Below are 23,662 nucleotides of genomic sequence, written 5' to 3'. Positions count from 1 at the left end.
ACCCACGCGCACACACAGGGGAGAACGTGCAGACTCCGCACAGACAGTGACCCAGCGGGGAATCGAACCCAGGTCCCCGTGACACCTACAATGTTAAAATGATATTCAAGGTGTTATTTAGTTGCTGCTGAGGTCATGAATGGCATGACATGAATTTGTCTAACATCTCACTGTTTCCAAGACCCAGCTTTGCGTCCTTGTCCTTTGTTTTGGCGAAGTGTGTGAGTCACTGATCCAGTGAACTTCCTCCTTTGACTCGACATTCATTTGGTGAAGAAATGATCCAAACACCAGAAACATCTTCCTTCCCATCGGTTCTCTGTATTTATTCTTTCAAGGGATTGCCCTTGAACTGATTTCAGGGAGAAGGTAAGAGTCAACCACATTGCTGTAGGACTGGACATGGAGGCAGATTTCCTCCGCTGCTAGACAGACATTCATGCTGGCTTTATATTCCAGCTTTATTGATTGAACTTTAATTCCACCAGCAGCCGTGGTGGGATTTGAACCAATGTCCCCCAGAGCGTTGGCCTGAGCCTCTGGATTACTAACACCGTGACAATACCACTCCACCTGGAACAGTCCGTGAAGAAGCAGGGATCCCCAACGCGGTCTGGTGATAATCGATCACCCAGGGGCTCAGGCAAATATCTGGGACATCTTTGGGAAGCAGCTGTGACAGGGTTTGTCATCAAACATCGCCCATCGTCCCCCTTCCTTCCCACCCAGAGAAGGAGAAAAATTCAAATGTCATTTTCCCACCCTTCCCACACCAGCACCCACCAACCGACAAGTTGAAGCTGAATGGGATCCGGCCCTGTGGCCATTTAGGAGTCTTAATAGGTGAAAGGCCTGAGGCCCTGCCTGCCCAAGTGTGAAATTGTGTCTTGGTTTGAACATAAGAACATAAGAACTAGGAGCAGGAGTAGGCCATCTGGCCCCTCGATCCTGCTCCACCATTCAATGAGATCATGGCTGATCTTTTGTGGACTCAGCTCCACTTTCCGGCCCGAACACCATAACCCTTAAACCCTTTATTCTTCAAAAAACTATCTATCTTTATCTTAAAAACATTTAATGAAGGAGCCTCTACTGCTTCACTGGGCAAGGAATTCCATAGATTCACAACCCTTTGGGTGAAGAAGTTCCTCCTAAACTCAGTCCTAAATCTACTTCCCCTTATTTTGAGGCTATGCCCCCTAGTTCTGCTCTCACCCGCCAGTGGAAACAACCTGCCCGCGTCTATCCTATCTATTCCCTTCATAATTTTATATGTTTCTGTAAGATCCCCCCTCATACTTCTAAATTCCAACGAGTACAGTCCAAGTCGACTCAAGCTCTCCTCGTAATCCAACCCCTTCAGCTCTGGGATTAACCTAGTGAATCTCCTTTGCACACCCTCCAGTGCCAGTACGTCCTTTCTCAAGTAAGGAGACCAAAACTGAACACAATACTACAGGTGTGGCCTCACTAACACCTTATATAACTGCAGCATAACCTCCCTAGTCTTAAACTCTATCCCTCCAGCAATGAAGAGCAAAATTCCATTTGCCTTCTTAATCACCTGTTGCACCTGTAAACCAACTTTTTGCGACTCATGCACTAGCACACCCAGGTCTCTCTGCACAGCAGCATGTTTCAATATTTTATCATTTAAATAATAATCCCTTTTGCTGTTATTCCTACCAAAATGGATAACCTCACATTTGTCAACATTGTATTCTATCGCCAGACCCTAGCCCATTCACTTAACCTATCCAAATCCCTCTGCAGACTTCCAGTATCCTCTGCACTTTTTGCTTTACCACTCATCTTGGTGTCATCTGCAAACTTGGACACTTTGCACTTGGTCCCCAACTCCGAATCATCTATATAACTTGTGAACAATTGTGGGCCCAACACTGATCCCTGAGGGACACCACTAGCTACTGATTGCCAACCAGAGAAACACCCATTAATCCCCACTCTTTGCTTTCTATTAATTAACCAATCCTCTATCCATGCTACTACTTTCCCCTTAATGCCATGCATCTTTATCTTATGCAGCAACCTTTTGTGTGGCACCTTGTCAAAGGCTTTCTGGAAGGTGTTTGGGAAGGTGGGTGTCATGATATTTAGATAAACATCATGGTGCAAACTTACATACACACTGATGGACAGATCAATGGACCAATCAATACACACACAACATCACAGCCAATCACAAGCAAGAGCAGACACACTATAAAACGGGAAACACGACACTTCCCGCTCATTCCAGCAGGAGACAGCTCAGGGCACAGAGCTCACAGCGTGCCACTCAGACATTCACCATGTGCTGAGTGCTTCTCCAAGGTAGTGTTAGGGCTGGTTCCACAGGTTAGAGGGTAATGAACGAACCACAGTAACCAGTTTACAGATGTTGTTATTGATAGTAATAAAACTGAGTTGTACCATCTGCAACCGTGTTGGTTCGTCTGTGTAGCAGAGCACCCAACACGACAGTGGGATCCCGGAAAGCGGGGGGCGGGGGGGGGGGTTCCTCTTCTGCTCAGAACCCCCCTGAAGGGGAGCATAGCATTCTGCCCTTTGTGTCCAGAATTCAGTCTCATAAATCTGTGCTGAACTCCCCCCCCCTCGCCCTCCCACATCCCCCCCACCCCCCTCCCCCCACCCGCCCCCCTCCCCCTCCCTGCCCCCCTCACAGGCCATCCTTGCTCATGTATGTTGCCCAGAATGGCAGGCAGTGCGATGCAGGTAGGTGTGGTCTAACTTTAGTGAGGGAACCTCTTCACATGTCTGCGATTTGGGAGTTAAAAGAACAACTCGCGGCCACAGACCAGCTCTCTCAGGACACCTTTTAATAAAACTTACATCGACGTTCACATTTCGGAGCCCACAACAAGGAATAAATACATGTCACTGAAAATTGTACATCGATAAATCACATTATTTTTTACATCAAGGTCATTTATACACAGACATTTCCACTTTGTACAGTCCAACCCCAGCATCGGAATGGGAAAAGCGAGTGCGGTACTGAGAGATTGAGGGTGCCTTCGAAGGCGTTCTGCTTTCTGACCAGCAACCCAGCAAGTCACAAATTACCCACAACTCAAAGCTCAAAGCTTTCAAATGTTCCTCCAAGTTCATCAGTATTCGAATGTTTAACTGCGAATAAATGCACGGAGGAGCAGAAACGTTGCAGGGCTGTGAGGCTAGAATGTGTAATGATGCACTTTGAGAGACGTTCTGTACTGAACAAAAACGGACTTATTTAGTGATCTTCAAGAGCAGCAGTGTGTTTGCAGCTAATTCTCAAACACACCCGCCCTCGGAGATCCCCTCCCCCTGGGTTGCATCCCCATTCTGAGTCCCGATTGGTCTCCCAGACCAGGTGACCTTTACTCTGCTGTGTTCCCCTTAAATCTCCACAGAGTGCCTCTGTTTGCATTGCTGTTTCAAAGAGCCAGGACAGGCAGGATTGGCCGAGTGGCCTTCTTTGGTGTCATTGAACAATCGAGTGTACTGTCAGCATTACCGCAGAATCAGAGAATGGTTCATAGATTATCATAGAATTTACAGTGCAGAAGGAGGCCATTCGGCCCATTGAGTCTGCACCGGCTCTTGGAAAGAGCACCCTACCCAAGGTCAACACCTCCACCCTATCCCCATAACCCAGCAACCCCACCCACCACTAAGGGCAATTTTGGACACTAAGGGCAATTTAGCACAGCCAATCCACCTAACCTGCACATCTTTGGACTGTGGGAGGAAACCGGAGCACCCGGAGGAAACCCACGCACAGACGGGGAGGATGAGCAGACTCCGCACAGCCAGTGACCCAAGCCGGAATTGAACCTGGGACCCTGGAGCTGTGAAGCAATTGTGCTATCCACAATGCTACCGTGCTGCCGTACAGCACAGGAGGCCATTCGGCCCATTCATGCCTGCGCTGATCCTCCGAAGGAGCAATTCACCCCAGTGCCACTCCCCCACCTTCTCCCCACAACCCTGCAGAGTCTTGCTATCCACATATTCATCCAATTCCCCTTTGAATGCCTCAGTTGAATCTGCCTCCACCACACTCTCACATTCCAGATCCTAACCACTCGCTGTGTGGAAACTATTTTCCCCGTCTCTTCACTGCTCCTCTTGCCAATCACCTCGAATGTGCGCTGTCGTGAGGAGTGATTACATTGGATTAACCTTGTGTTGCCTGGAATGTGCAGAGTTAAGGGGCAACTTGATAAAGGTTTTTCAGGATTCAGAAATGAGAGAGAGACAAAGAAACTTGTTTTCATTGAGGCTGGAGTTGAGGACAAAGGACGTCATCATGCAGTCAGAACCAGGCCATTCAGGAGGCAAGTTAGGAAATGTTTCTTCACACAAAGAGTGGGTCTCCCTCCTGCACAAAGGCACTGGGATCTCAATTCATGATTTTAAATCTGTGATGGGCGGGCTTTATTTTGAGCCAAGAATATGGATATGGAGCCAGGGTTGGTGGATGGAGTGAGTGTACAGATCAGCCAAGATCTCATTGAATGATGGAACAGAACCATCACCTGCTCATCGAATAAAAGGCACACAACCTTCCTGTTCCAGGTTGGGGGTGCATTGGAGATCTAATTTCAATGCTGGGACAACCAGTACCGCACCCCTCTGCTCCCCGAATAAACCAACTCCACTTCGGCCCAGCGTTTGGTCACATCTCCTGATCACTTTCCTGGATCATGGTCCAAGTTACCTCAACCTTGGGACAGCACCTTCCAAACTCACAACCTCTGCCACCCAGGAGGACAAGGGCAGCTGACACATGGGAACACCACCGCCTGCAAGCTCCCCTTCACGCCACACACCATTTTGGCTGAGAAATATATCGCCGCTCCTTCACTGTGGCTGGGTCAAAATCCTGGAACTCCCTCCCTAACAGCACAGTGGGTGTACCTACACCTCATGGACTGCAGCGGTTCAAGAAGGCAGCTCCCCACCACCTACTTAAGGGCATCTAGCAATGGGCCATCAATGCTGACGTAGCCAGCGACACGCACATCCCCTGAAAGAATTTAAAAAACCCTTGGTGAAACACATTTGGATGCTCTGTTTACATCGGAGAGATTTAAAAATGCAACCGTACTTCTTGCCGATCATTTGTTTAACAATTGTCCAATTTGAGATTTGCCTGAGATTAAAATGGGGATTGTCTGGTTTGCAGAAAAAGCCCATTAAACATCGACAGCGCATTCCTTCAGAACTGAGCACCCACCCTAACGATGCAAAGATAAAGACACTGCAACTGCAGAAAATCAAAACTAAAAACAGAAACCATTGGAAACACAGGCCAGACAAACTTAAAGAGAGAGCGAGAGCAGAGTTTACAGTTCAGCTGGGTGGCCTGTTGTCTGAATGCAATCGAATCGAACCATTAAGCGTGCAGTGTTCTTTGGCATCTGTCACAAGCTCAGGATGTCTCAAAGCGCCTGGCAACTAGTAGAATATTAGTGTCGCCACTTCAGCAATGTAAAAAATGGCACCAGCCAATTTGTGCACAGCAGGATCTCACGAACAGTGACATGATGGTGATCAGAAAATCTGTTTATCGCGGTGTTGATTCAGGGATACATATTGGCCGAAGACACCCGGGAGAACGGAATGCTGGAAGCTGAGAGGGGGATCTGTCAGCCCTTTATAGAATGACAGGATTGTTACAGTGCAGTTGGATGTCATTCAGCCAATGGTGTCTGCACCAACTCTCCGAATGAGTAACTCACCGAAGGCCATTCCCCCCGCCTTCTCCCCATAACCCTGCACATTGTTGCTCTGCAAATAATCGTCTACTTCCCTCTGTTCTGCCTCGATTGTACCTGCCTCCATCTCTCAGACCGTGCATTCCAGACCCCGAACCACTCGCTGTGTGAATAGGGTTTCTCCTCCTCACCAATTGCCTCTCATTCTCGGTCCTTTCGTGAGCGGAACGGTTTCTCCCTATTTGTCTATCTCCCGATCTACTCTGATCTCTGGTTGCCTCCTTTACCTGTAAGGGTGCACCCGATTAAATAACTCCTCTGAAAAATAGAACCTCAGAAAGTGCAGCACTCCTTCAGTACTACACAGTACCACCAGCGTTTATCAGTAGCAGCAATTCATGATAATCTTTATTGGTGTCACAAGGAGGCTTAAATTAACACGGCAATGAAGTTGCCACACTCCGGCGCCTGTTCGGGTGCACAGAGGGAGAATTCAGAATGTCCAATTCACATCGCAAGCACGTCGTTCGGGACATGTGGGCAGAAACCGGGGCGCCCGGAGGAAACCCACGCAGACACGGGGAGGACGTGCCGACTCTGCACAGACAGTGACCCAAGCCGGGAATTGAACCTGGGTCCCCGGCGTTGTGTGGCAACAGTGCTAACCACAGTGCTACCGTGCCGCCCGTAACCCTGCTTCAGTGGATGAGTGTGCTGGCCCAGTCAAGGATCATGCTGTCTTTTCTCGCTCCAAATTTGCATCATTTTCTACTTCTGGTTTACCATTTTGATGATTTTTTTTGTCATAATTAACCGACCTGATTGTAAAATGTAATTGGTGGAGTGCTGGTGAGTGCGGAGTTAGTATGCATCAAAGCAAATCAGCGGAAGGAGGGCTCTTTCCATTACAATTCGGAACCGACGCTTTTGCAGAAGTTTCCTTGTGTGGAAGGCTTGATATGTGATCCACTATCCTGATCCCCAGTTTTGTTGCAGCTTCCCATCCCCCACCCCACCCCCCCATCCCCCCCCAGCTCCCCCCTCAGTCCCTGAGGTGCCTGACTGAGGGAATGTATTATTGTACTCAATCTCACTAGGCTGTGGGTTAGGTTTGCGTTTTCCTCTCCAGTAAAGTATGTGATATTTCTACTAAGTCCAGAGGTTTAAGAGTGGGATCTCACTCCCTCTAATCCGTTCAACTCTCTTGAGTTTGTTTCAAGCCTGTGGCATGATCAGTTACTCCTGTCCAATAAACAGGCTATCTTACCTGTAAGACTGCACTCCAAAGCACCAATAACTCACAATTGTTTTACAGGATCAACACTCACAGCAACACAGCACATAATGTTTGGAGATTTCCTCGATGGCCTTTTCTCTGTTTTTATTCTTGTGCAGGATGTGGGTGTCGCTGGCTGATCTCGGGTGACACTCTCAGTCTAGCACTGATGGACTGCAGCACTGTTGGTGGTGCCGTCCTTTTGGGTGAGGCCTTGTCCGCCCTCACCGCTGGGTGTGAATGATACCAGGCGCTATTCCACGGAAGAATAGGAGGCTTCTCTCCTGAGGCCATTATTTATCCTCCATTATTGCAAACACTGTGGATCAGCTGATTCACTGCGATTCACCTGCTTGGGGGGCAGGGGGGCGGGGGTGGGGCTCGGTGATTTGGTGCTCGGTGATTTGGTGCTTGGTGATTTGGTACATGGTTACTTGGTGCTCGGTGATTTGGTGCCCGGTGATTTGGTGCTCGGTGATTTGGTGCTCGGTGATTTGGTGCTCGGTGATTGGTTCCCGGTGATTTGGTGCTCGGTGATTTGGTGCCCAGTGATTTGGTGCTCGGTGATTTGGTTCCCGGTGATTTGGTGCTCGGTGATTTGGTGCTCGGTGATTTGGTGCCCAGTGATTTGGTGCTCGGTGATTTGGTTCCCGGTGATTTGGTGCTCGGTGATTTGGTGCTCGGTGATTTGGTGCTCGGTGATTTGGTGCTCGGTGATTGGTTCCCGGTGATTTGGTGCTCGGTGATTTGGTGCCCAGTGATTTGGTGCTCGGTGCTTTGGTTCCCGGTGATTTGGTGCTCGGTGATTTGTTGCTCGGTGATTTGGTGCTCGGTGATTTGGTGCCCAGTGATTTGGTGCTCGGTGATTTGGTGCCCAGTGATTTGGTGCTCGGTGCTTTGGTTCCCGGTGATTTGGTGCTCGGTGATTTGTTGCTCGGTGATTTGGTGCTCGGTGATTTGGTGCTCGGTGATTTGGTGCTCGGTGATTTGGTGCTGTATATTTAGTGCTGGGCTATTTTGTGTTGGGAGGTTGGTGCTGGTGGTTTGGATGATCATGGATATGGTGCAGGTGGATTTGAGGAGAATGTTACAGCCCATTCCCTCTGTTCCTGATGAAAGTAATAGAGCTTTGAATGTCTGACTATATTTAACTCCCCCTCCCCCCACCATCATCACGTTTGGGCCATCAAACTCGACCCTTGGTGTTGAGTATTTGGTGCAGGGGGATTTGACACTGACAGCCTTGATGCTGGGTCTTTTCATGCTGGGGATTTTGCCACTGGGAGATTTGTTGTTGTGTCATTTGGTTCTTGTAATTTGGCACTGGGTAATGCAGCACTGGGGAGTTTGGCACTGGGTAATGCTGCACTGGGGAGTTTCGCACTGGGTAATGCAGCACTGGGGAGTTTGGCACTGGGTAATGCAGCACTGGGGAGGTTGGCACTGGGTAATGCAGCACTGGGGAGTTTGGCACTGGGTAATGCAGCACTGGGGAGTTTGGCGCTGGGAAATGCAGCACTGGGGAGTTTGGCACTGGGTAATGCAACACTGGGGAGTTTGGCACTGGGTAATGCAGCACTGGGGAGTTTGGCACTGGGTAATGCAACACTGGGGAGTTTGGCACTGGGTAATGCAGCACTGGGGAGGTTGGCACTGGGTAATGCAACACTGGGGAGTTTGGCACTGGGTAATGCAGCACTGGGGAGTTTGGCACTGGGTAATGCAGCACTGGGGAGGTTGGCACTGGGTAATGCAGCATTGGGAAGTTTGCCACTGGGTAATGCAGCACTGGGGAGTTTGGCACTGGGTAATGCTGCACTGGGTAGTTTGGCACTGGGTAATGCAGCACTGGGGAGTTTGGCACTGGGTAATGCAGCACTGGGGAGTTTGGCACTGGGTAATGCAGCACTGGGGAGTTTGGCACTGGGTAATGCAACACTGGGGAGTTTGGCACTGGGTAATGCAGCACTGGGGAGTTTGGCACTGGGTAATGCAGCACTGGGGAGTTTGGCACTGGGTAATGCAGCATTGGGAAGTTTGGCACTGGGTAATGCTGCACTGGGGAGTTTGGCACTGGGTAATGCAGCACTGGGGAGTTTGGCACTGGGTAATGCAGCACTGGGGAGGTTGGCACTGGGTAATGCAGCACTGGGGAGTTTGGCACTGGGTAATGCAGCACTGGGGAGTTTGGCGCTGGGAAATGCAGCACTGGGGAGTTTGGCACTGGGTAATGCAACACTGGGGAGTTTGGCACTGGGTAATGCAGCACTGGGGAGTTTGGCACTGGGTAATGCAACACTGGGGAGTTTGGCACTGGGTAATGCAGCACTGGGGAGGTTGGCACTGGGTAATGCAACACTGGGGAGTTTGGCACTGGGCAATGCAGCACTGGGAAGTTTGGCACTGGGTAATGCAGCACTGGGGAGTTTGGCACTGGGTAATGCAGCACTGGGGAGGTTGGCACTGGGTAATGCTGCACTGGGTAGTTTGGCACTGGGTAATGCAGCACTGGGGAGGTTGGCACTGGGTAATGCAGCATTGGGAAGTTTGGCACTGGGTAATGCAGCACTGGGGAGTTTGGCACTGGGTAATGCAGCACTGGGGAGGTTGGCACTGGGTAATGCTGCACTGGGGAGTTTGGCACTGAATAATGCAGCACTGGGAAGTTTGGCACTGGGTAATGCAGCACTGGGGAGGTTGGCACTGGGTAATGCAACACTGGGGAGTTTGGCACTGGGTAATGCAGCACTGGGGAGTTTGGCACTGGGTAATGCAGCACTGGGGAGGTTGGCACTGGGTAATGCAGCATTGGGAAGTTTGGCACTGGGTAATGCAGCACTGGGGAGTTTGGCACTGGGTAATGCTGCACTGGGTAGTTTGGCACTGGGTAATGCAGCACTGGGGAGTTTGGCACTGGGTAATGCAGCACTGGGGAGTTTGGCACTGGGTAATGCAGCACTGGGGAGTTTGGCACTGGGTAATGCAACACTGGGGAGTTTGGCACTGGGTAATGCAACACTGGGGAGTTTGGCACTGGGCAATGCAGCACTGGGAAGTTTGGCACTGGGTAATGCAGCACTGGAGAGTTTGGCACTGGGTAATGCTGCACTGGGGAGTTTGGCACTGGGTAATGCAGCACTGGGGAGTTTGGCACTGGGTAATGCAGCACTGGGGAGGTTGGCACTGGGTAATGCAGCACTGGGGAGTTTGGCACTGGGTAATGCAGCACTGGGGAGTTTGGCGCTTGGAAATGCAGCACTGGGGAGTTTGGCACTGGGTAATGCAACACTGGGGAGTTTGGCACTGGGTAATGCAGCACTGGGGAGTTTGGCACTGGGTAATGCAACACTGGGGAGTTTGGCACTGGGTAATGCAGCACTGGGGAGGTTGGCACTGGGTAATGCAACACTGGGGAGTTTGGCACTGGGCAATGCAGCACTGGGAAGTTTGGCACTGGGTAATGCAGCACTGGGGAGTTTGGCACTGGGTAATGCAGCACTGGGGAGTTTGGCACTGGGTAATGCAGCACTGTGGAGTTTGGCACTGGGTAATGCAGCACTGGGAGTTTGGCACTGGGTAATGCAGCACTCGGGAGTTTGGCACTGAATAATGCAGCACTGGGAGTTTGGCACTGGGTAATGCAGCACTGGGAGTTTGGCACTGGGTAATGCAGCACTGGGGAGTTTGGCACTGGGTAATGCAGCACTGTGGAGTTTGGCACTGGGTAATGCAGCACTGGGAGTTTGGCACTGGGTAATGCAGCACTGGGAGTTTGGCACTGGGTAATGCAGCACTGGGGAGTTTGGCACTGGGTAATGCAGCACTGTGGAGTTTGGCACTGGGTAATGCAGCACTGGGAGTTTGGCACTGGGTAATGCAGCACTGGGGAGGTTGGCGCTGGGTAATGCAGCACTGGGGAGTTTGGCGCTGGGAAATGCAGCACTGGGGTGTTTGGCACTGGGCAATGCAGCACTGGGAAGTTTGGCACTGGGTAATGCAGCACTGGGGAGTTTGGCACTGGGTAATGCAGCACTGGGGAGTTTGGCACTGGGTAATGCAGCACTGTGGAGTTTGGCACTGGGTAATGCAGCACTGGGAGTTTGGCACTGGGTAATGCAGCACTCGGGAGTTTGGCACTGAATAATGCAGCACTGGGAGTTTGGCACTGGGTAATGCAGCACTGGGAGTTTGGCACTGGGTAATGCAGCACTGGGGAGTTTGGCACTGGGTAATGCAGCACTGTGGAGTTTGGCACTGGGTAATGCAGCACTGGGAGTTTGGCACTGGGTAATGCAGCACTGGGAGTTTGGCACTGGGTAATGCAGCACTGGGGAGTTTGGCACTGGGTAATGCAGCACTGTGGAGTTTGGCACTGGGTAATGCAGCACTGGGAGTTTGGCACTGGGTAATGCAGCACTGGGGAGGTTGGCGCTGGGTAATGCAGCACTGGGGAGTTTGGCGCTGGGAAATGCAGCACTGGGGTGTTTGGCACTGGGTAATGCAGCACTGGGGAGTTTGGCGCTGGGCAATGCAGCACTGGGGAGTTTGGCACTGGGTAATGCAGCACTGGGAGTTTGGCACTGGGTAATGCAGCACTGGGAGTTTGGCACTGGGTAATGCAGCACTGGGGAGGTTGGCACTGAGTAATGCAGCACTGGGGAGTTTGGCACTGGGTAATGCAGCACTGGGGAGGTTGGCGCTGGGTAATGCAGCACTGGGGTGTTTGGCACTGGGTAATGCAGCACTGGGGAGTTTGGCACTGGGCAATGCAGCACTGGGGAGTTTGGCACTGGGTAATGCAGCACTGGGGAGTTTGGCACTGGGTAATGCAGCACTGGGGAGTTTGGCACTGGGTAATGCAGCACTGGGAGTTTGGCACTGGGTAATGCAGCACTGGGAGTTTGGCACTGGGTAATGCAGCACTGGGGAAGTTGGCACTGAGTAATGCAGCACTGGGGAGTTTGGTACTGGGTAATGCTGCACTGGGTAGTTTGGCACTGGGTAATGCTGCACTGGGTAGTTTGGCACTGGGTAATGCAGCACTGGGGAGTTTGGCACTGGGTAATGCAGCACTGGGGTGTTTGGCACTGGGTAATGCAGCACTGGGAGTTTGGCACTGGGTAATGCAGCACTGGGGAGTTTGGCTCTGGGTAATGCAGCACTGGGAGTTTGGCACTGGGTAATGCAGCACTGGGGAGTTTGGCTCTGGGTAATGCAGCACTGAGGAGGTTGGCACTGGGAAATGCAGAACTGGGGAGTTTGGCACTGGGAAATGCAGCACTGGGGAGGTTGGCTCTGGGTAATGCAGCACTGGGGAGGTTGGCGCTGGGTAATGCAGCACTGGGGTGTTTGGCACTGGGTAATGCAGCACTGGGGAGTTTGGCGCTGGGCAATGCAGCACTGGGGAGTTTGGCACTGGGTAATGCAGCACTGGGGAGTTTGGCACTGGGTAATGCAGCACTGGGGAGTTTGGCACTGGGTAATGCAGCACTGGGAGTTTGGCACTGGGTAATGCAGCACTGGGAGTTTGGCACTGGGTAATGCAGCACTGGGGAGGTTGGCACTGAGTAATGCAGCACTGGGGAGTTTGGCACTGGGTAATGCAGCACTGGGGTGTTTGGCACTGGGTAATGCAGCACTGGGGAGTTTGGCGCTGGGCAATGCAGCACTGGGGAGTTTGGCACTGGGTAATGCAGCACTGGGGAGTTTGGCACTGGGTAATGCAGCACTGGGGAGTTTGGCACTGGGTAATGCAGCACTGGGAGTTTGGCACTGGGTAATGCAGCACTGGGAGTTTGGCACTGGGTAATGCAGCACTGGGGAGGTTGGCACTGAGTAATGCAGCACTGGGGAGTTTGGCACTGGGTAATGCTACACTGGGTAGTTTGGCACTGGGTAATGCTGCACTGGGTAGTTTGGCACTGGGTAATGCAGCACTGGGGAGTTTGGCACTGGGTAATGCAGCATTGGGAAGTTTGGCACTGGGTAATGCTGCACTGGGGAGTTTCGCACTGGGTAATGCAGCACTGGGGAGTTTGGCACTGGGTAATGCAGCACTGGGGAGGTTGGCACTGGGTAATGCAGCACTGGGGAGTTTGGCACTGGGTAATGCAGCACTGGGGAGTTTGGCGCTGGGAAATGCAGCACTGGGGAGTTTGGCACTGGGTAATGCAACACTGGGGAGTTTGGCACTGAGTAATGCAGCACTGGTCAATTTGATACAAGTTTGTAGGTGCTGGAGATTTGTTGAGGATTAAGAGCTGAGTGATTGTACTGCGGTACAGAGATAAAGTATCTCTGTGATATTGTAGGCCCACATTTCCAAGATTCTATGTTAATAATGCTGTCCATTACATATCATCCAATATCCAAAGAACAAGAGAAAATTAAATATACTGGCCAAACATTGTATCCTGAAAGAATGATAAGTGTTTGGATCAGATTACTGTCACATTGATGCGCCAAGAAACTTAATGGATTTCATCAAGTTCCAGTCAACAAATGGGAATCCGGGTTATTAAAAATGAACTATGGAAATATTGGAGCAAGTGGGTTTGATGGACCACTAGTTGCCACTGCTCGCCATCACGAGGCATTTCCCCCACCTTCCTGGGCCTCTCCTCGGCTCATTGGTAGAAAGTGGTTGATAAGAGTCGCCAATAAATCCATTATTATTGTATTGCGTGACCAGCGGGCTGGTAGCAGGCAATTTAGACGCACCTTGGCCTTTGACTGTGGTGAGGTTTCAATGCTGTCCTGTCTGAAGCTGTGGCTGTTTATTTCATTACAAAGAAGAAAGAATCGTCTTTAGAAACTCTCTCACCACACAATGGAGGGCATGAAATCAAAGATAATTTACAGTGTTCTGGCCAGCTTACCACAGCATCCTGTTCATTATCGCACAGTGACTTCAATTAACCAGTTGACTCGGCACCCACATTAATTTACTTGTTTTAGGGCATCAGGGGAAATATTAATATGCTGGCATCAAATATGCAGCCCAATATTTTTGGATGATCTGATGTACAGTGCAGCCAGGCAAGGTGAAAGGGACACCAAATACGTCGGAATCATGTGGGTTCTTTTAGAGTTACCGCGGTTGCCAAGACTGTGGCTGTTTCATCCTCCCCGTCACTGGGCAACACCCCTTCCAGCTCACGGGGCGAACACACTCTTTGTCCAATCGGCCATGCCCGCCTGCAGTTTGCACATGGGCTACGAACAAACCGTAACTCTTGGCAGCTCTGCAGTGGTCAAGTGCTCACAATGGTCTCTGTCCAGGTGGGACAGCTCACGTTCTTGGCAGTCGACGAGGTTCTCCTTGGAGCCTCCTTGACGTGGAACAGCTTGAGGGCGGCCACCCGATATTTCTTGGACATGATGTTGTAAAGGATGGGGTTGATCGCAGCGCTCAGGTAGAAGAGGACGAAAGAGACCAGGCTGCAGTACTGGCTGATCTGGAGCATCTCAAAGGAGCCGATCTCCGAGGATTTGGTGAAGAGGTAGCGGCCAACATGGAACGGCAGCCAGCACAGGACGAAAGCAAACACCACAACGGCTGGAAGAGAGGGAGGAGGGAGCAGAGGTTAGTCAGGCATTGCAAAGGCTTAACCTTCCTGAAACTGGGGAAAATGGCTTCAAGAAACATTGCTATGTGACAAGCATACACTGGCACAGCGCGAGTACCTGGGAAAGAGGAAGGGTCAGTTATGGTGACTTTGGTTTCAGTGCTGGTTTTGGGCTCTTGCTGTGTTCAAACTGACCACCACATTTTCCACATTATAAGAATGAATATATTTCAGACACAGAGCTCTGGCTGTAAACCAAGACAGGCTGCTGGATAAAGGAAATGTGTTCTGACATGGCGATTAGGGGTCAGCACTCCATGACCGTTCACCAAATTCTATCTTCTTCTAGTCCAGGTTGGCCCAGTTTGATCACAACTTTGGTGCTCTCTTTGGCCCTGAGCTGAATTTCCGACTCAACATTAAGGGCATTCAAATGGTCATTGGATAAACATATGGACGGCGCAACATCGAGGGCCGAAGGGCCTGTGCTGCCCTGTAATGTTCTATGTTCTATGTCCTACGTAACCCCACCATTACCAAGGCTGCCTGCAGCAACCTTTGCCTTGCCCACCTCCACGAGCCCCCCACCCTCACTGCTCCCCCCCCCACCCCCCCACCTCGCCCACGCCTTTGTTGCCTCTGAACTCAACTACTCCATCTGCTGGCCGGCCTCTAGCCTGCACGAAAGCTCAGCTCATCCCGACCTGGCTGCACCATTCGTTAACACCCCCGCTTTTCACCGACCGGCATGGGTTCCCGGTCCGTATACCCATCAAATCTCTCCGTTTCCTTGCATCTCCCTATCTCTGCCATCTCCACCAGCCCTACAGCCCAGCACTGTGGGTGTACCGACACCTCAGGGACTGCAGCGGTTCAAGAAGGCGGCTCACCACCGCCTTCTCAAGGGCAACTCGGGATGGGCAAGAAATGCTGGGCTTAGCCGGCGACGTCCTGTAAAAATGAATTTTGCAAAGTGTTAGAAACCCTCCGAGTTCTCTGCATTCCTCCAGTTCTGGCCTCCAGTTCATTGTGAGGAAGGTTTAGGCTACTGGACATGTAATCCAGAGGCCCAGGTTAATGCTCGGGGGCCGCGGGTACAAATCGCACCGCGGCAGCTGGTGGAATTTAAAATCAATTTATTAATCTGGAATTAAAAAACTTGGCCTCAGAAATGGCGACCATGAAATCATGGTCGCTTGCTGTACAAACCCATCGGATATCCTTTAGGATATAGAACATAGAACATTACAGCGCAGTACAGGCCCTTCGGCCCTCGATGTTGTGCCGACCTGTGAAACCACTCTAAAGCCCATCTACACTATTCCCTTATCGTCCATATGTCTATCCAATGACCATTTGAATGCCCTTAGTGTTGGCGAGTCCACTACTGTTGCAGGCAGGGCATTCCACACCCTTACTACTCTCTGAGTAAAGAACCTACGCAGGTGTGTGAGTGTGAGCGAGTGTATGTGTGTGGGTGTGTGAGTGTCAGCGAGTGCATGTGTGTGGGTGGGTGTGAGTGTGAGCGAGTGTATGTTTGCGGATGTGTGAGTGTGAGCAAGTGTATGCATGCAGTTGTGTGAGTGTGAGCGAGTGTATGCGGCAGGTGTGTGAGTGTGAGCGAGTGTATGTGTGTGAGTATGAGTGAGTGTATGTTTGCCGGTGTGTGAGCGAGTGTATGTGTGCAGGTGTGTGAATGTGAGCGATGTATCTGTGCGGGTGTGTGAGTGTGAGTGAGTGTATGTGTGCGGATATGTGAGTGTGAGCGAGTGTATGTACGCGTGGTTGTGAGTGTGAGCGAGTGTATGTGTGTGCGTATGAGTGTGAGCGAGTGTATGTGTGTTGGTGTGTGAGTGTGAGTGTGAGTGTATGTGTGCAGCTGTGTGAGTGTGAGCGAGTGTATGTGTGCGTATATGTGAGTGAGAGCGATTGTATGTGTGTGGGTGTGTGAGTGTGAGCGAGTGTATGTGTGTGGGTTTGTGAGTGTGAGCGAGTGTATGTATGCAGGTGTGTGAGTGTGAGCGAGTCTATGTGTGCGGGTGTGTGAGTGTGGGTGAGTGTACGTGTGCGGGTGTGTGAATGTGAGCGAGTGTATGCGTGCAGGTGTGTAAGTGTGAGCGAGTGTATGTGTGTGGGTGGGTGAGTGTGAGCGAGTGTATGGGTGCAGGTGAGTGAGTGTGAGCGAGTGTTTGTGCGCAGATGGGAGTGTGAGTGAGTGTGAGTGTGAGCGAGTGTATGCGTGTGTGTGTGAGTGAGTGTATGTGTGTGGGTGTGTGAGTGTGAGCGAGTGCATGTGTGTGGGTGTGTGTGAATGTGAGTGAGTGTATGGGTGCAGGTGAGTGAGTGTGAGCGAGTGTATGTGCGCAGATGTGAGTGTGAGTGAGTGTGTGTGAGCGAGTGTATGCGTGTGCGAGTGAGTATATGTGTGTGGGTGTGTGAGTGTGAGTGAGTGCATGTGTGTGTGTGTGAGTGTGAGCGAGTGTAGCTGTGCATGTGTGTGAGTGTGAGTGAGTGTATGTGTGCAGGTGTGTGAGTGTGCATGTGTGCAAGTGGGTGAGTGTGAGCAAGTGCCTGCATGCAGGTGTGTGAGTGTGAGCGAGTGTATGTATGCAGGTGTGTGAGTGTGAGCGAGTGTATGTGTGTGGGTGTGTGAGTGTGACCGAGTGTATGTGTGCGGGTGTGTGAGTGTGAGCAAGTGTATGCATGCAGTTGTGTGAGTGTGAGCGAGTGCATGTGTGTGGGTGTGTGTGAATGTGAGTGAGTGTATGGGTGCAGGTGAGTGAGTGGGAGCGAGTGTATGTGCGCAGATGTGAGTGTGAGTGAGTGTGTGTGAGTGTGAGCGAGTGTATGCGTCTGCGAGTGAGTATATGTGTGTGGGTGTGTGAGTGTGTGTGAGTGCATGTGTGTGTGAGTGTGAGCGAGTGTAGCTGTGAGTGTATGTGTGCAGGTGTGTGAGTGTGCATGTGTGCAAGTGGGTGAGTGTGAGCAAGTGCCTGCATGCAGGTGTGTGAGTGTGCGCGAGTGTATGTATGCAGGTGTGTGAGTGTGAGCGAGTGTATGTGTGTGGGTGTGTGAGTGTCAGCGAGTGCATGTGTGTGGGTGTGTGTGAGTGTGAGCGAGTGTATGTTTGCGGATGTGTGAGTGTGAGCAAGTGTATGCATGCAGTTGTGTGAGTGTGAGCGAGTGTATGCGGCAGGTGTGTGAGTGTGAGCGAGTGTATGTGTGTAGGTGTGTGAGTATGAGTGAGTGTATATTTGCCGGTGTGTGAGCGAGTGTATGTGTGCAGGTGTGTGAATGTGAGCGATGTATCTGTGCGGGTGTGTGAGTGTGAGTGAGTGTATGTGTGCGGATATGTGAGTGTGAGCGAGTGTATGTACGCGTGGTTGTGAGTGTGAGCAAGTGTATGTGTGTGGGTATGAGTGTGAGCGAGTGTATGTGTGTTGGTGTGTGAGTGTGAGTGTGAGTGTATGTGTGCAGCTGTGTGAGTGTGAGCGAGTGTATGTGTGCGTATATGTGAGTGTGAGTGATTGTATGTGTGTGGGTGTGTGAGTGTGAGCGAGTGTATGTGTGTGGGTTTGTGAGTGTGAGCGAGTGTATGTATGCAGGTGTGTGAGTGTGAGCGAGTCTAAGTGTGCGGGTGTGTGAGTGTGGGTGAGTGTACGTGTGCGGGTGTGTGAATGTGAGCGAGTGCATGCGTGCAGGTGTGTAAGTGTGAGCGAGTGTACGTGTGTGGGTGTGTGAGTGTGAGCGAGTGTATGGGTGCAGGTGAGTGAGTGTGAGCGAGTGTTTGTGCGCAGATGGGAGTGTGAGTGAGTGTGAGTGTGAGCGAGTGTATGTGTGTGTGTGTGAGTGAGTGTATGTGTGTGGGTGTGTGAGTGTGAGCGAGTGCATGTGCGCAGATGTGAGTGTGAGTGAGTGTGTGTGAGCGAGTGTATGCGTGTGCGAGTGAGTATATGTGTGTGGGTGTGTGAGTGTGAGTGAGTGCATGTGTGTGTGTGTGAGTGTGAGCGAGTGTAGCTGTGCATGTGTGTGAGTGTGAGTGAGTGTATGTGTGCAGGTGTGTGAGTGTGCATGTGTGCAAGTGGGTGAGTGTGAGCAAGTGCCTGCATGCAGGTGTGTGAGTGTGAGCGAGTGTATGTATGCAGGTGTGTGAGTGTGAGCGAGTGTATGTGTGTGGGTGTGTGAGTGTGAGCGAGTGTATGTGTGCGGGTGTGTGAGTGTGAGCGAGTGTATGCGTGCAGGTATATGGGTGTGAGTGAGTGTATAAGTGCGGATGTGTGAGTGTGAGCGGGTGTATGTATGCGGGGTTGTGAGTGTGAGCGAGTGTATGTGTGTGGGTGTGAGTGTGAGCGAGTGTATGTGTGTTGGTGTGTGAGTGTGAGTGAGTGTATGTGTGCAGCTGTGTGATTGTGAGAGAGTGTATGTGTGCGGGTGTGATAGTGTGGGTGAGTGTATGCATGCAGGTGTGTAAAGATGAGCGAGTGTATGTGTGTTGGTGTGAGTGTGAGTGAGTGTATGGGTGCAGTTGAGTGAGTGTGAGCGAGTGTATGTGCGCAGATGTGAGTGTGAGTGAGTGTGTGTGAGTGTGAGCGAGTGTATGTGTGTGTGTGTGTGTGGGTGTGTGTGGGTGTGTGAGTGTAGTTGTGCAGGTGGGTGAGTGTGAGGTGAGTGTATGCGTGCAGGTGTGCAAGTGTGAGCGTATGTATGGATGCAGGTGTGTGAGTGTGAGCAAGTGTATGTGTGCAAGTGTGTGAGTGTGAGCGAGTGTATGTGTGCATGTGCGTGAGTGTGAGTGAGTGTATGTATGTGGGTGTGTGAATGTAAGCGAGTGTATGCGTGCAGGCGTGTGAGTGTGAGCGAGTGTATGTATACTGGTGTGTGAGTGTGAGCGAGTGCCTGTGTGTGGGTGTGTGAGTATGAGCGAGTGTATGCGTGCAGTTGTGTGAGTGTGAGAGAGTGTATGTGTGCGGGTGTGTGAGTGTGAGTGTGAGCCAGTGTATGTGTGCAGATGTGTGAGTGTGAGCGAGCGTATCCATGCAGGTGTGTGAGTGTGAGCGTGTGTATGGATGCAGGTGTGTGATTGTGAGCGGGTATATGTGTGTGGGTGTGTGAGTGTGAGCGAGTGTATGCATGCAGTTGTGTGAGTGTGAGCCAGTGTATGTGTGCAGATGTGTGAGTGTGAGTGAATGTATGCGTGCAGGTGTGTGAGTGTGAGTGAGTGTATGCGTGCAGGTGTGTGAGTGTGAGCGTGTGTATGGATGCAGGTTTGTGAGTGTGAGCAAGTGTATGTGTGCAAGTGTGTGAATGTAAGCGAGTGTATGTGTGCAGTTGTGTGAGTGTGAGAGAGTGTATGTGTGCGGGTGTGTGAGTGTGAGCGAGTGTATGTATGCAGGTGTGTGAGTGTGAGTGAGTGTATGTGTGCGGGTGTGTGAGTGTGAGCGAGTGTATCCGTGCAGGTGTTAGTGTGAGTGAGTGTATGTGTGCAGGTGCCTGAGTGTGCGTGAGTGTATGTGTGCGGGTGCGTGTGTGTGAGCGAGTGTATGTGTGCGTGTGTGTGTGTGTGAGCGAGTGTCTGTGTGTGAGTGCGTGAGTGTGAGCGAGTGTATGTGTGCGGGTGTGTGTGTGTGAGCGAGTGTATGTGTGCGGGTGTGTGAATGTGAGCGAGTGTATGTGTGCGGGTGTGTGTGTGTGAGCGAGTGTATGTGTGCGAGTGCCAGAGTGTGAGCGAGTGTATGTGTGCGGGTGTGTGAATGTGAGCGAGTGTGTGTGCGTGTGTGTGTGTGAGCGAGTGTATGTGTGTGGATGTGTGAATGTGAGCGAGTGTATGTGTGCGGGTGTGTGTGTGTGAGCGAGTGTATGTGTGTGGGTGCGTGAATGTGAGCGAGTGTACGTGTGCGGGTGCATGAGTGTGAGCGAGTGTATGTGTGCGGGTGTGTGTGCGTGAGCGAGTGTATGTGTGCGGGTGTGTGAATGTGAGCGAGTGTATGTGTGCGGGTGTGTGTGTGTGAGCGAGTGTATGTGTGTGGGTGTGTGAATGTGAGCGAGTGTATGTGTGCGGGTGTGTGTGTGTGAGCGAGTGTATGTGTGCGAGAGCGTGAGTGTGAGCGAGTGTATGTGTGCGGGTGTGTGTGTGTGTGAGCGAGTGTATGTGTGCGGGTGTGTGTGTGTGAGCGAGTGTATGTGTGTGGGTGTGTGAGTGTGAGCGAGTGTATGTGTGCGGGTGTGTGTGTGTGAGCGAGTGTATGTGTGTGGGTGGGTGAATGTGAGCGAGTGTACGTGTGCGGGTGCATGAGTGTGAGCGAGTGTATGTGTGCGGGTGTGTGTGCGTGAGCGAGTGTATGTGTGCGGGTGTGTGAATGTGAGCGAGTGTATGTGTGCGGGTGTGTGTGTGTGAGCGAGTGTATGTGTGTGGGTGTGTGAATGTGAGCGAGTGTATGTGTGCGGGTGTGTGTGTGTGAGCGAGTGTATGTGTGTGAGTGCGTGAGTGTGAGCGAGTGTATGTGTGCGGGTGTGTGTGTGTGAGCGAGTCTATGTGCGCGTGTGTGTGTGTGAGCGAGTGTATGTGTGCGGGTGTGTGTGTGTGAGCGAGTGTATGTGTGCGGGTGTGTGAATGTGAGCGAGTGTATGTGTGCGGGTGTGTGTGTGTGGGTGTGTGAGTGTGAGCGAGTGTATGTGTGTGGGTGTGTGTGTGTGAGCGAATGTATGTGTGCGGGTGCGTGAGTGTGAGCAAGTGTATGTGTGCGAGTGCGTGAGTGTGAGCGAGTGTATGTATGCGGGTGTGTGTGTGTGAGCGAGTGTATGTGTGCGGGTGTGTGTGTGTGAGCGAGGGTATGTGTGCGGGTGCGTGAGTGTGAGCGAGTGTATGTGTGCGAGTGCGTGAGTGTGAGCGAGTGTGTGTGTGTGGGTGTGTGTGTGTGGGTGTGTGAGTGTGAGCGAGTGTATGTGTGTGGGTGTGTGTGTGTGAGCGAGTGTATGTGTGTGGGTGTGTGTGTGTGAGCCAGTTTATGTGTGCGGGTGCGTGAGTGTGAGCGAGTGTATGTGTGCGGGTGGGTGAGTGTGAGCGAGTGTATGTGTGTGTGAGGGTGAATGTGAGCGAGTGTATGTGTGGGAGTGCGTGAGTGTGAGCAAGTGTATCTGTGCGAGTGCGTGACTGTGAGCGAGTGTATGTGTGCGAGTGCGTGAGTGTGAGTGAGTGTATGTGTGCGAGTGCGTGAGTGCGAGCGAGTGTATGTATGCGGGTGTGTGTGTGTGAGCGAGTGTATGTGTGCGGGTGTGTGTGTGTGAGCGAGGGTATGTGTGCGGGTGCGTGAGTGTGAGCGAGTGTATGTGTGCGAGTGCGTGAGTGTGAGCGAGTGTATGTGTGTGGGTGTGTGTCTGTGGGTGTGTGAGTGTGAGCGAGTATATGTGTTTGGGTGTGTGTGTGTGAGCGAGTGTATGTGTGTGGGTGTGTGTGTGTGAGCCAGTTTATGTGTGCGGGTGCGTGCGTGTGAGCGAGTGTATGTGTGCGGGGGGGTGAGTGTGAGCGAGTGTATGTGTGTGTGTGGGTGAATGTGAGCGAGTGTATGTGTGCGAGTGCGTGAGTGTGAGCAAGTGTATGTGTGCGAGTGCGTGACTGTGAGCGAGTGTATGTGTGCGTGTGCGTGAGTGTGAGTGAGTGTATGTGTGCGAGTGCGTGAGTGTGAGCGAGTGTATGTGTGCGCGTGCGTGAGTGTGAGCGAGTGTATGTGTGCGGGTGGGTGAGTGTGAGCGAGTGTATGTGTGTGTGTGGGTGAGTGTGAGCGAGTGTATGTGTGAGTGTGTGTGTGTGTGAGCGAGTGTATGTGTGCGGGTGGGTGAGTGTGAGCGAGTGTATGTGTGCGGGTGGATGAGTGTGCGCGAGTGTATGTGTGCGGGTGGGTGAGTGTGAGCGAGTGTATGTGTGCGGGTGGGTGAGTGTGAGCGAGTGTATGTGTGCGAGTGCATGAGTGTGAGCGAGTGTATGTGTGTGGGTGTGTGTGTGTGAGCGAGTGTATGTGTGCGAGTGTGGAAGTGTGAGCGAGTGTATGTGTGCGTGTGTGTGCGTGAGCGAGTGTATGTGTGCGGGTGTGTGTGTGTGAGCGAGTGTATGTGTGCGAGTGCGTGAGTGTGAGCGAGTGTATGTGTGTGGGTGGGTGAGTGTGAGCGAGTGTATGTGTGCGAGTGTGTGTGCGTGAGCGAGTGTATGTGTGCGGGTGTGTGAATGTGAGCGAGTGTATGTGTACGGGTGTGTGTGTGTGAGCGAGTGTATGTGTGTGGGTGTGTGAATGTGAGCGAGTGTATGTGTGCGGGTGTGTGTGTGTGAGCGAGTGTATGTGTGCGGGTGTGTGAGTGTGAGCGAGTGTATGTGTGCGGGTGTGTGTGTGCGAGCGAGTGTATGTGTGTGGGTGGGTGAATGTGAGCGAGTGTACGTGTGCGGGTGCATGAGTGTGAGCGAGTGTATGTGTGCGGGTGTGTGTGCGTGAACGAGTGTATGTGTGCGGGTGTGTGAATGTGAGCGAGTGTATGTGTGCGGGTGTGTGTGTGTGAGCGAGTGTATGTGTGTGGGTGTGTGAATGTGAGCGAGTGTATGTGTGCGGGTGTGTGTGTGTGAGCGAGTGTATGTGTGTGAGTGCGTGAGTGTGAGCGAGTGTATGTGTGCGGGTGTGTGTGTGAGCGAGTGTATGTGTGCGTGTGTGTGAGCGAGTGTATGTGTGCAGGTGTGTGTGTGTGAGCGAGTGTATGTGTGCGGGTGTGTGAATGTGAGCGAGTTTATGTGTGCGGGTGTGTGTGTGTGGGTGTGTGAGTGTGAGCGAGTGTATGTGTGTGGGTGTGTGTGTGTGAGCGAATGTATGTGTGCGGGTGCGTGAGTGTGAGGAAGTGTATGTGTGCGAGTGCGTGAGTGTGAGCGAGTGTATGTATGCGGGTGTGTGTGTGTGAGCGAGTGTATGTGTGCGGGTGTGTGTGTGTGAGCGAGGGTATGTGTGCGGGTGCGTGAGTGTGAGCGAGTGTATGTGTGCGAGTGCGTGAGTGTGAGCGAGTGTATGTGTGTGGGTGTGTGTGTGTGGGTGTGTGAGTGTGAGCGAGTGTATGTGTGT

At 51.8% G+C, this 23,662-nt stretch overlaps 2 protein-coding genes across 2 annotated transcripts in view; both read right to left on the bottom strand.

The window, feature by feature from the left end:
• dynlt2b (dynein light chain Tctex-type 2B) overlaps nucleotides 1–23,662 on the bottom strand; it is an 832,392-nt gene that overhangs the window by 350,099 nt on the left and 458,631 nt on the right. The gene's annotated exons all lie outside the window — the stretch shown is intronic.
• LOC140389528 (growth hormone secretagogue receptor type 1-like) overlaps nucleotides 13,760–23,662 on the bottom strand; it is a 60,878-nt gene continuing 50,975 nt past the window's right edge. Inside the window, exon 3 of the mRNA XM_072473714.1 lies at nucleotides 13,760–14,560. Within this exon, the coding sequence (XP_072329815.1) occupies nucleotides 14,256–14,560 (305 nt within the window). The 3' untranslated portion in view covers nucleotides 13,760–14,255. The remainder of the gene's footprint in view (nucleotides 14,561–23,662) is intronic.

This window comes from Scyliorhinus torazame, chromosome 14 (genome assembly GCF_047496885.1).
Source record: "Scyliorhinus torazame isolate Kashiwa2021f chromosome 14, sScyTor2.1, whole genome shotgun sequence".
Classification (NCBI taxonomy): domain Eukaryota; kingdom Metazoa; phylum Chordata; class Chondrichthyes; order Carcharhiniformes; family Scyliorhinidae; genus Scyliorhinus; species Scyliorhinus torazame.
Note: the sequence above shows the minus strand (reverse complement) of the source record. Positions and strands in the feature narration are given on the sequence as shown.